The sequence below is a fragment of the Antennarius striatus genome, chromosome 7, assembly GCF_040054535.1.
Source record: "Antennarius striatus isolate MH-2024 chromosome 7, ASM4005453v1, whole genome shotgun sequence".
NCBI classification, from domain to species: domain Eukaryota; kingdom Metazoa; phylum Chordata; class Actinopteri; order Lophiiformes; family Antennariidae; genus Antennarius; species Antennarius striatus.
Window position 1 is genome coordinate 13,827,501 of NC_090782.1, and position 12,666 is coordinate 13,840,166.

Genomic DNA, 12,666 nt, shown 5'->3' on the forward strand with positions numbered 1-12,666 from the left:
GATGAGATGTTTGTGTTTATTCTGAAGCAACAGACTGTGTCGAGAAAGTGTTTGGCTTCTTGGATTACCATGTCAGTCAAGGTCCAACACCCTCCACAAAGCACTGTTCGCTTCCCATATAACTGATTTTAAACGTAATGTGAAGAAAGGTAAACATGAGCAGCGTATGTTGCCGTTTAAGGTGGAATGAGAGGAATTTTCTGCAGCCAGTTTGACGTTCCCTCGTAGTGTCCAAAGGGTGGTGAAATGCAATGAATTTCAGTCATTTCCCTGAATGTCAGGGTGGTGCATTTAGCTGTAGTATAAATGCTGGATCTTTGTAACAACGAGAGCTGTGATTTGGTTGTTTGGTGCCATGTGAAAGAAGCAGGCTAAAGGTGGTGTGAGAATGAGGGGCTGTGGGTTTACTGAATTCCTATCCGGTGAGCAGAGCGTTGGTTTCTGTCTAGACAAAGCTCAGTTGTCGGGGAGACCCATGCAGATCCAGGACAGCCCCGGGCTCCAGGAAGTATTGGTGGGAGAGATTTTTTTCTTCCTGCTCACTTTTCCCTCCTTCTGGGATTTCAGCAAATGCAGTCAGCTGCTGAGAGCGGGCTTTTTTTGTCATTGGTGGGAGTTTTTCTCCCATGATAGGGTGGAGACAGCTTGTGTGGAAATATCAACTTTATAAAACTCTCACTGCCTTTATGTCTTTGTCTGCTAGTCAGCAGAAGAAAACCGCCTGGCATACAAGCTATCATAACCACTGATGCTCACATTGCGACATGCACTCACTTGCTTGTGTAAGTCATAATGTAGGACCTATCTAATTTGAAACTTTGACACCAACCCTAAAACCCAGTTCTCTGAGCTGTTTATTTGTGGAGCCACTCCGTATGACTCCATTGTCTTTGAATGACTGTGTTCAGCAAGATAAGGTAAAGACAGGCAGCCTGACGGCTCTCACAGCATCGGACCAGGAGTCAGACGGGACGGACTGAGGGCTCATTGCTGAGGTGTGTCCTGAGGGCTTTTTCTTGGAGCCATATTTGCTGTTCCACTGGAGCCAAGATCGTTTAGTCTCTGCAGAAGATTTTGACTGATAGCAGCAACGTGTCATGAGTTTCATTGGCTAAGTGAAGAGTAGGAAAAAGACAGAAACTTCATGCAAGTACAAGTTCAATTTGGCAGTAAATGGCCTTCTAACATTTGAACGCTACAGTAATGCCTTTACAATAGACTGAAAACATAATGTCAAGGGTTGTTTTTGCTAAGGATGTGAGGCTCAAGCCAAAAATTAAGACCACAGGTGCTTACCGATGGCTTGACACAATGCAATCAGGCTGTCATCTCTTCACCAGGCCTTCAACCCTTCACTACAATTGTGAAATAATGTCCTAAAGGTAAAATCTAGTCTTGTTGGATGAACAGATTTTCTTACTTGTTTTCATGCTAGTACCTGGGCCTGTCTAGGACTGGCATGAACAAATGACTCGAGAAGATTTTTTACAAACTGAGTTTGTGGTGAAACAAGTTGATTCTTAAGTCGTCTTCAATATCAAGTAATTGTTTAGCAACCTTCCTCTTTTTGAATATAAATCCCAGAATGCAAGTGAGGTTGATCCACATCTTGAAATTAAGTGGTGGTCTCCTTTTTTGTTTCCTGATGCTGTTTGTTCACTTACTTTCCGGCCTAATTTGACTTCATGATCAGTTACCATGTAAGCCATGTAGCATTTACTACATTAGTATTCTCAATGCACATGCACTATTGGTATTTCTGTTGTTTCATGCACAGGAGCATGAACCCTAACTATACTTGTTTTGTCTAATAATAAGGCAAGAGCAATACACAGTATACGAACTATGGATATGCCCAATAACAGAAGAATTCTGGGATTCATTCCCTTACGAACACACGTTGCAAAATGATACTACCAGTTTGGATCACTTTTTAGCTCCCTGTCACAAATGGAGTGACTGTCAGGCTATTTGGAGGCACAATTTGGCTTTGGGTTCCGTGATGTCTAGAACATCTAACTGCCTCATCCCACTGGATAGACTCCAGCAACCCCCGTGATCCCTGAGAAAATAAAGCGGTACGGAGAATAAATGAATGAATGAATTAGGCTTTGAGCTAAATGCTATCATAGTTATCATAGTTACAATGCTAATATACCCTTCTTAAACAGACATGTTTTCCATTGCCATGGTCTTACTGTGGCATGCTAACATTCATAATCAAAGCCACCATAAAATTCCCTATTTGTGGATTTCAAAATCAAAATTTTGGACAAAATTGATGATGATGAAGTGTTGAGATATATTCCAGCAGATGTGGAAAGTCCACTAGTGAAGATAAATTGTGGAGCAGGAGAGACAATAGAATCTATCCTCTGAGGGCCATGAATGTCTGTTCAAGGTTTCATGGCTTTCCACTGAACATTGATGTTCCAGTCTGGACCAAAGAAGAAGACACCAGGGCCAACACTAACAATCCCATATTGCCTGAAAGCATGTGGTGCAACCTCGTCTATTTCCTTTCACTGGAAGAAGGAGATCTGGTCCTCCTGATCTATCTCCAGATAAGGTGAAGCATTTTCTATGTATCAGTTTTTCATTTATCCTTTGTGTGTCATCTCAGAGAAAGAACTGTGAACCCATTCAGCTTGATGTGTAGTTAGATGACTAGAGCAGCACCTGGCTCCAGGCTTTTTTTTAGGTGCTTCTACTGCTAAAAAAATGTGGCTTCAACTTCAAAGAGAGCTGTAATCCATGGACGTTTTTCCCTGTGCTCACTGAAGGATGTACATGAAGGGTGGTGGATCAACCTACTTCTTCTGGAAATCAAAAGCACATTACTTAAAGCTTTGAACGTTTTAATGGCAGTCTGCAAGCTGTGTGACTAGACACACACCAACGTGCCCTCAAAGGAACCGGTTCTTCAGCACATGAGGCCCAGTTCCTGAGTGAAGGGCAGAAACTGGTGTGGGAATCTGGTATCCAACGGTTGACCTCACCTTAAGCAAATGTGCTGCATGCTGCTGCAGAGCTCAGGTGAAAGGTGTACACCGCAGAGTGAAACTCATAGCCTGTGACTCAGCACGTTGTAACCCTCGTGTCTTGTGTTAGTCGGCAGTGTAATCACTAATCCTCTGTGTTCCTTTTGATGTCGGCTGACTTCACACAGAAGGCCCTCAGAACACTTGGATAGCACCCTCGACACCTTTAAAAATCTATCATCAAAGCAAGTAATTGATTATGTTACTGCACAAACAGGAATGTTTCAGCATTAGTCATATAGTTTGTCTCCTGCTGAAGCAAGAATTGAGTGATTGTGTCTGTTTGGGAGGCCCCTGTCTCTTTCCTTTGCATGCCTGATTGGACAGTCTGGCTCCTAGATAGCATCAGGCTGTCTGAGCTTATCGCTCATGAGGGCACAGTTAAACTTGTGAAACCTCCGCACTCCTGCTCCAGTGTCTCCGTTCCACACAATGCCAAATAGCCATAGTGAGTATGTCACAAAACTGATGGTCTGTGTGCATTGTCACCATGCCTCTCAAATGTGTCTAAGCTTCAGAGCTTATTGCAGAGGCAGCCGCAGACCCTGAACACGGAGGGGATGTGGAGGTGGCTGAGGCTGTTGCCAGGCAGTTTAGCAGCAGTGGACAGATAACGGAGCTGCTTAACATCCTGTGGCCCAACATTTTAGAAACTAAACAGCTGATAACTAATCACAAATGAGGCAGCAACGTGCTGCCTGTTAATCACACTCTAACTTTAAAATCTTTTGTTAAACTGGCTTTCATTGGGGAAGGGATGTCAGATGTACAGTGTATGCATAATATAGTAATTTAGAGGTTTAAGGTTTTTTTTAAAAAGATGACTTTAGTACTTATTTAAAAATATTTAGTCTTAATAAAATAAAGTCTTTATATGCTGTCTTTGTTCCTTCTCAGTCCTTGTTCCAATCTAATCAATAAAATGGCAGAAAATGCAGTGTTCAATTTGTAAAAGTATAAAAATGGAGCTCATCTACCTGGAGATTCTTTCTTAATCAATAACTAATAGTTTTCATTTTCTGTCAGTCAACTTTATCAGCAAGGAATAACTTATAGAATAGAAACATCTGCAAAATGCAGTGCTGTAAGAGTAAATTCCAGCATGAACACTGGCTCTCTAAGAATGTAGCTACCATTATTTCAATAAAATATTATTAGGATCACCTGGTTAAGTCGCTCGGTCATCACAGGAAAACATAGAAAGACAAACACTCATTCTAACCTTCATGCTTGGGGTAATAAATTGACATTCATCCCATGCTTTTGGGCTGTGAGAGGAAACCCGAGGAGCCATGACACAGAAAAGAACCAGTAGTCAGACAGATATGATTGAATTTGTTGGGCTTATTTATTGACAGATTGTGAAAATCTCAAAACATGTCCAATCTGACAATTTCATAGCAAATGAATCCTTTTCCATCTTGGTGAATCTCAAAAATAACCTAGCAATTCATCAGTCTGTTTAGATTTAAAATAGATTTTGACAAATATGTCAAACTAATAATTGAAGACTGAAAGTCCTTTCAAATTGACTTGATGTTTATTTTTGTCATAACAAAATTAATTTAAAAAGCATTTCTGAATACTGCACGTTGCTTGTTGCTTGTAAATCTACTCTGACAGTCAATGTAAATACTTTTTTTTAATTTTTCTCCATTGCAATCTACTTGTGTAGGTTTGAAAATGAATTAGAAGACATCAAAGTGACTGGTTAGCACACAAATGCACCAGTAATCCCTGTGAAACCCTTTTGAATCCACTTACTAATTGATTTGGGCAGCAGATCAAGCTCTCTTTGGAGTTTCTTTACATATGACCCTCTGGCTCGGTGGAGCTGGAGTCCACCTGTGTCAATCCCTGCAGCTACATGAAAGAAAGACATCAGCTCTGAGATTTCAGATACTTTTTTTTTTCAGTACTTTCTTTGAATCAGCCGCATGTTTACCATCACACATTAGTGGCTATACTGGATGCACAGACTCTACTACTCAAAGCATTACTCATACAGTATTCCTTTGACATGTCTGATTTTAAACATTTGCTTTCAAAGATCTAACAGATTTGCAAATTCTCTTCTCTTGTGTTTGTTTGACTGGAATTATGACTTTTCCACACATGCATCCTGTTTACTGAGTCATTGATTCAAAATGAACCACACAGCAATTGGACAATAGCTGGAGGTTTATTTTAGGTTGTCATTACACAGCTTTGGAGTTAGCATATTTCTTATTAAAATAACTGTAAAATCAGTCTATGTAGATCACTCTGGTCTGAGCTGCAGAGACATCTGCCTTCTCTCAAATATAATTAAAGCAGATGGCCTTTATGTGGTCAAAGAGTCCAGAAATACACTTGAATAACTCTACAGCTAAGCATCTTTCCAACAATAGTCACATGTTATGACCAGGAATGGTTCTGGGTTTTTTTCATTTGACAGAAGGAAGCCCACATCTAATCATGTAGAGACTAGTTAACTAGGTTAACTACACCAGCTAAATTTACAGCTCTGCTAAGGATCTTCTAATAGGTTGACGTGTTTGTATCTCATCCTGTCACAAGCATCTATCAGGAGGTGCTTGTTACCTTCTGGGTGGTGATAGGGTTTTGTTCGGCAGAGACTGAGATGAGATCATTGTTACCTACCTCATATCTATTTGCTTCATCGAAGCTAAATGAGGCTTGTAGACTGAAAAGTGCTGATAAATTAAAAAGTAATTAAAAAATTTTTTTTAATTAAAATTAAATTAAATTAAAAAATTTTTTAAATTAAATTAAATTAAAAATTAAATCTTCAACCTTTTGTTGATGTTATTTTTAAAGATTTATTGCCAGATATAAAAGGTGACAAGCATTTGGTTTCAAATCTTTTTGGATGCAGACTTTTCAAACTTTCAAAGAGCCAGGGGAGCTCTTCCCTCCCTTTTGGTTGTCTTTATAGTAAGGTAAGCTAACCAACTGTAGCTTCTTCTGTGTTTGATAAACTCTGCAAGTGCTGATGACTCAGCTTTAATCTTTGCTTAGTCAATATTAGTGGAGCTGAGACACAGAATCATCTAAGTGTAATAGTTTTAACATGGTTTCTGATTCCACTGCATTCAACTTGTAAAGAATGTCTCCTCTGCTGGCTCAGGCCCATGTCTCCAGAAAGAGGAAAGAAAATCAACCCAATCTGTATATATTACTGCATAAAAATAAATAGCATGAGTGAAAATATGAACTCCTTAACACAGGTATCATAAGACATAAAACTGAATAAGCACATGCCTCAAAATAATGAAGAATATATTAATTTATAAGATTTTAGTAGGCAAAGAAGGAAGATAGATGTGTGTGTGTGTGTGTGTGTGTGTGTGTGTGTGTGTGTGTGTGTGTGTGTGTGTGTGTGTGTGTGTGTGTGTGTGTGTGTGTGTGTGTGTGTGTGTGTGTGTGTGTGTGTGTGTGTGTGTGTGTGTGTGTGTTGGGGGGTACAAAGAGAGAAATGGGGGGGGGTTACATTGACAAGATGGATGAAGTCAGTAAGAATATTATAACCCCTTAGAGTTGCTGTAACGCTGTCACTACATTTCCCTGAAACAGAGTATTACTTGAAATTCAGCACATTTAAAGCTTAGGAACTTACTGGATCAGAAATCCGTGTGAGAAGAGCTGAGTGTACCCACACCAGGAAAAAGAACCAATCCCTACACAAATGTGTGAGCTCTAAACTGGTTCACCCCGCTGCTCCGACTACTGCAGAAGACAAACCACATCTGTGGCCTGACAGGAAGTCTTCCCGGATTACTGGTGGAGAATTCTGCAGCAGAACATTACCTATCTGTCTCATGTTCCTGCATCCATTCTTAAAAGGTATAATGTGAGCACACAGTTTATGGAAGTGTATGCATTTTATACACCTACATGATACAAAACAGGTTGTTTAATTCTAACTTTTAGGTTTTTGCTGCAGCAGGACTTTGCATACATGGTATTGGAGAGCAATACCATCAAGGCTCAGTGTGCATGCAAACTGCACAGCTACATGAAGAAGAAAGAAAGTAAATTAAAACTAGAACCATCTCTCATTTTCATCCCCTTTGCCGCTCGAGTAATGTGCCTTTTGTTTTATCTTTCTATCTGCAACGGTTGCGAAGGTATTTGGTGGACTAACAAATGGACGGACGAACACACGAACTCTGACAATTAAAATACGTACCTCACCACTTTGAAGCGGTGATGTAAAAAGAAAATTAAAAGAAGCTAAATGTATGTTTAGAACTGCATCTTAAATCTCTAATAAACACTGTATGTGTGTGTGTGTGTGTGTGTGTGTGTGCGTGCGTGCGTGTGTGTGTGTGTTTGTGTGTGTGTTTGTGTCTGTGTGTGTGTCTGTGTGTATACATATATGCATCTTTGTGAACAACAGAATCTATCCACTATGATCCAGTGCTGTCAGGTCAGTCTTCCACTCCAGCTTTGCTCTCTAGACAACAACAGTACAACAGTAGATGATGGAGCTGTAAAACAAAATTGCTTGTTTGAGTCTTTTTTTCAGCTCATGAAGCCTGTAGGACCTCCTCCTTACCGTAAAGACCTCTATAGGAGCAGCTGCGTCACACGGAGTCCTTGCAGACACTTGGGGTGGGAAGGAACTCCCCTGTGACGCATTTCTCCTTTTTCCTACCCATTCATGCTTGGCTGGAACATCTTAGAGCCTAAAAACTACAATTGTGTGGACAAGAGGGCCATGAGTGATAAATAATAAGTTCTCTGAAACAATGAGTTCACGGGTTAAGAAAGTAAAAAAAGCTACAAAACCAGCTCGAAGAAAAGTCCATCTGAGTCATGCTCCTTTTCTTAGAAGAGCTTCAGATATTCCCTCCGCAGCTACGTGTTGTGTTTCCTTGGTTGCTCAACTTTGTGTGGAGATTCTATTTTTAAAGCCTCCACCCCATATTTTATCATTTATGCTTTAGAGGCTGGCTGGTGATACAATTTCCTGTGGAGGAAGCGGAAGGGAGTGTGTGGGGGGATTAAAGGGGGTGCATGGTTTTGTCTTCCTTCTGTAGTTGGTTCTGTACTCCATGCTTTGTTTTTCTTGTCAATGTGTCCTCCTCTGTAATATTCTGCACTAAAGCACAGAGCAAACATTAACCACCACACATGTCAAAGATTATTTTAGCCAGTCCCTCAAAGCCACTTTCTGGTGTGTTTTCTTTGTGTGTTCAAGGAACAAGAGCTGCTAGCTATCAGTGCAGAACAATTGCTGGGTACACATTACATTTTTTTGCTCAACACCATGTTCACTAATATACCTTCAACACAAGGTGTTCTTCTTGCATGAGGAATCTGTGTAGCAAGTTGGGACTGTGCAGCCTCTCCTCCACCTAGTTGAGCGATTGACATCATGAGCTGATGAAAAAAACCCATCATGTCTTGTAAGCAGGAATTGTGAAACAAAAGTCAGGTTGGGCCAGAGCTTTTACGCACATCCAGTCAATTGTTGATTAAATCAACAGTCAGTACTGGGAAGTTGCGCAGCTATAGACATCAGACATCAAATAGGCTGTTAGCTAGCAGTCCTATAACTTATCATGCAGCTATTAGTTTAAAAAAATAAATAAAAATTTATTGTCCTGTGATATGGTGCAAAGAATGGTGATAACAGTTAGTCCAACACTTTGAGTCCAGAATCAAATAAAGTTGCATTATCAATCAATCAATCAATCAACTTTTATTTATAAAGCGCTTAATCACATCTGGAAATATTTCAAAGCTCTTAACAGACAGAAAGCCAACAATGCATTACTGTTATTTGAGTGTGCAAACTTTTGTGCTGTGAGACATCTACCAGAAAGATATAGGACTAAATTTTGACACTAAAATTCATATCCACTGCAAAATTAAAAAAAATTGGTAATGCTCTGACTTTTCAGTTAAAACAGTCTTCATGTTTAACTTGTATTTTGTCTAATATTTTAGTTTCAATGAGTCTGGCAACACACAAAATATAGTGCTTCATTCCTGTTTACAAGATCTTCTGCTATTTAACAAATTTGAACAGACTGCATCATTAAAAAGTAGAAATTAATATAATATTGTCATTTTGAAGAGAACGCATGAGAATTGTAAAACTCTACTTTTCAAGTTACAAAAATATCATGAATCTATATTTGATATTTATAATCACAGTATAAAAATTCTTTAGTATGAAGCACAATTTAAATTGGATGGATTCTAAACTTTATTTAGCTTACCTGCTAAATAAAGTTAATTTGATAAGTAGTTCGTTTTTTTAGGTAGGAGTGTTTTTAGCAGTGTCCTTTCCTTCCCTGCTTCTCTAAACATAAGGATCATGTTGCTGACAGGAATAGTTTCAATAGATTTACCATCATCAAGCCATGTTGTCTCCACTTCTGCAAACATGAACTGCGAGACGACATCACAATCTCTATTTTAATTGGATTAACAGTTTTTTTTCTCCCTTATCCAGGTTTGAGCACAGCTATCCGAAGATGTCATCCAAAATGCAGAACGCCAGTAGTATAGCTCAGGCCAGACGGACGGTGCATCAGCTGAGGATAGAAGCTGGCATTGAGAGAATAAAGGTACTGTTATAGTCATTCACATGCCACTGAGTCGTCTCCTATATACAGTATACGTCAAGATGCATCAGTGTGTGCACTGATTTCTTTGCAGGTGTCCAAAGCGTCCTCAGACCTGATGCGCTACTGTGGAGAGCATGCCAAGCATGACCCGCTGCTCATGGGCATCCCTGCCTCAGAAAACCCTTTCAAGGACAAGAAGCCGTGCACCGTTCTGTAGGTGAACGCCCTGACCTTCTGATTCCTACGTGGGAACAGGCTGATAGTAATGCTGTACGCCCCTAAACTTTTCACATATTTGCTGCAATCAAGGAATGTCTTTCAGTCAGATAGTCGTTACACCAAAGTGCAGGTAGAAATCGGCGGCTCCATAAAAGGTTCAGGTGGTGTCTCCTGCTTCTCTGCGTTGTTATCTCAAAAGATGCAGACCAAAAGCTCCCACCCTCTAATTATCATGGCGTCCTGACGAGCCTCTGCAATCATTGGTCAAATCAGATTTAGGCTTGTAGCTTTCACCTCTTACTTTCATCCAGCTTGCTTCAGGAAACAGTTGTTGTTGTTTGCGTTCCACTGATAATGAGCACCGACATAATGACATCCTGTCATTTGATGTGTCCATCACATGAAGACAAATGGAAGGAGCAGGGGCCTCACTGCCACTGACACACATCTCCTGCTTTATAATAGTTGTAGAGTCGCAGTCAGAATGAAGAGCAAATAAAGAATTGAAGAATCCAATTAAAATCTTGAGTGGATCATAGTGTCCTGACATGATGTAGCTGTTGCAAAGACCCAAATGTCCATTTTAGATATTTAGGATTTCTTTCACCGCTGTCAGGATGTAGTTTAGGTCTCCTTCACATTTCTTGGGATAAATTGCCCCTGAATTCTAAATTCCTGTAAATTTCTTTCATGTTATTTGCTTTTCTGCTACAATATAGACTTTCAGCATCTACTTTACATGAAGTTTCAATAACGGGGTGAATTCTTGTGGAATAACAGCCTGGAAGTCTAATTTTGTATTACGCTTCTTGTTTGCATTTGCCTTAAAAATGAATGCAAAACACTCATTCCAACTTTATGGCGTTGTGAAACACAAGTGTACCAGTATGAACTCTTGAGGTTAATTCATTATGCATGAGATATTCCTTGGTTTATACAACTAAATACGGTATTAATTATGATGCCATTATTATTGAAAAACATTCAATACCAATCTGTGCCATCTTATCAAATTAATATTACTATTAGACTTTTGTCTTCAAATCATTTTCTCTCCTCAGAACTGAGGCCTGTTCTTGTACTCTTCAGGCATTTTGAAACCTGTAAACAACAGATGACTGTTAAACTCTTGAATCTGAAACATTCCATGTTTACAGCCGCTCTTAAACATATTTAGTTTTTAATATGAGAATGTATTACTGGCTCAGAGTGGCTCTAACTTCATTATTTGTGTTTTGGTGCTCATGCAAGCAACTCATTTGGTAATTTTACCAGCCAGGGCCTTAAAATGAAGTTATCCAGCTTCAGACTCCACACTACCCTTTAGTCACATAAGTGCTGTTGTCTAATACTGTGAATAAGAAAGGGAGTATATCTTACATTTGGCTGTTGACTCTGTGTGTGTCATCATGTTTGGTAATGGATTGCTTTAGGATATGACTCATAAATCAATGAATAGTATGTTAGTGCTTTCTCCTAAGTGTAATGTAGTGTGTAGGATTGTACCAATTCAGTCAACCCTTAAATTTCTGTTTTAAGACATTAATTCATCTTAATGAATTAAAACCCAGTGTGTCATTTGTGTTTACAGTCTCTTTGTCTTCATTTTATTTATGTTTTTACTAAAAAAAAAAGTAACAATGCTGGTATATTAAAAAGTAATTTCTATTTCTTCAAATGTAAGATAAACGAAAATGTCCCAACAGTTGTGGGTCCTTTTTCTTCTAAACTACAGCATCTAGTGAGTTTAGAAGTATCTGAACAACACTGTCACATGAATGCATGATGTCATTTTTATTAATAAAAGGCATTTATAGGAACAAGGAATCAGGGATAAACACTTTAATACTAACAAGTGGCCATGTTACTTAAAAAAGTGTAATTAGGGTTAAAACTGAGGAGCTACTCAGCTCATCGTTTCAGTTTTACAGTACAGGTAGTCCTCACTCTACAAACACACATGATTCTAAGTGGCTGTTTGTAAGTCATTATTTATTCAATTTCAATCTACTGTATAATCTCCATTTGAAGTTATTTAAATATCATACGAAAGTATTATTCCCTAAGACTTACTAGAAATAACAGGACATAAAAACAATACATAATGAAATAAAATACTGTAGTCCTGTAATGTAACTTACCTTTGGACTCCAATCCCTGTTGTCCGGTATCGGTCTGTGGGCCAATTAGTACCGGGCCACACAGAAAGAATACATAGCACACATTATTTCTGTCATATTTATTTATGTAATTCTGAACAATGTTTTATTTTGAAAATTCTCTCCTCCACATCTGTCTATGAGTCACTCTTGATGCTTGTCAAGATGCTTGCCTCAGTCACATGACCACCGTCAAGAAGTGGCCGCTCCGGCCTGTAATACAATACATTACTGCTGAATTAAAACTCCCAAGCTAGAAAAGCCAACAGAAAACAAACGTCGATGGCAGAAAGGAGAACTACTGTAGTCGGATATGGCGGAGCGCGGTTGTTCGTATCTACAAATGTTCATAAGTTGGATGTACGTATCTTGAGGACTACCTGTATACAACTGTAGAATTCACTCCAGCTGCTTCCACGAACCTAACAACTGATTGTACATTATCTTACACACACCTTATGGTAGCCCGTTAGTGACTAGCTGGTGAATACATTAACATTTAGCGGTACAACAACCAGCTGTACACACACACACACACACACACACACACACACACACACACACACAAACACACACACACCACACATATTTAAAGCAACATTGTAAACATAACAAAGGTGACGTGGAAGCAGAGCTGAAAACTGATCTGAAAAATTCAAACGT

The 12,666-nt window shown here is 39.2% G+C and overlaps 1 protein-coding gene across 1 annotated transcript in view; it reads left to right on the plus strand.

Annotated features, from left to right (window-relative positions):
* The window catches only part of gng12b (guanine nucleotide binding protein (G protein), gamma 12b), a 35,847-nt gene extending 24,432 nt beyond the window's left edge, over nt 1–11,415 (plus strand). Inside the window, exons 3-4 of the mRNA XM_068319618.1 lie at nt 9,511–9,625; nt 9,717–11,415. Of these exons, the coding sequence (XP_068175719.1) occupies nt 9,533–9,625; nt 9,717–9,842 (219 nt within the window). The 5' untranslated portion in view covers nt 9,511–9,532 and the 3' untranslated portion in view covers nt 9,843–11,415. The remainder of the gene's footprint in view (nt 1–9,510; nt 9,626–9,716) is intronic.
* The last annotated feature ends 1,251 nt before the right edge of the window (nt 11,416–12,666 follow it).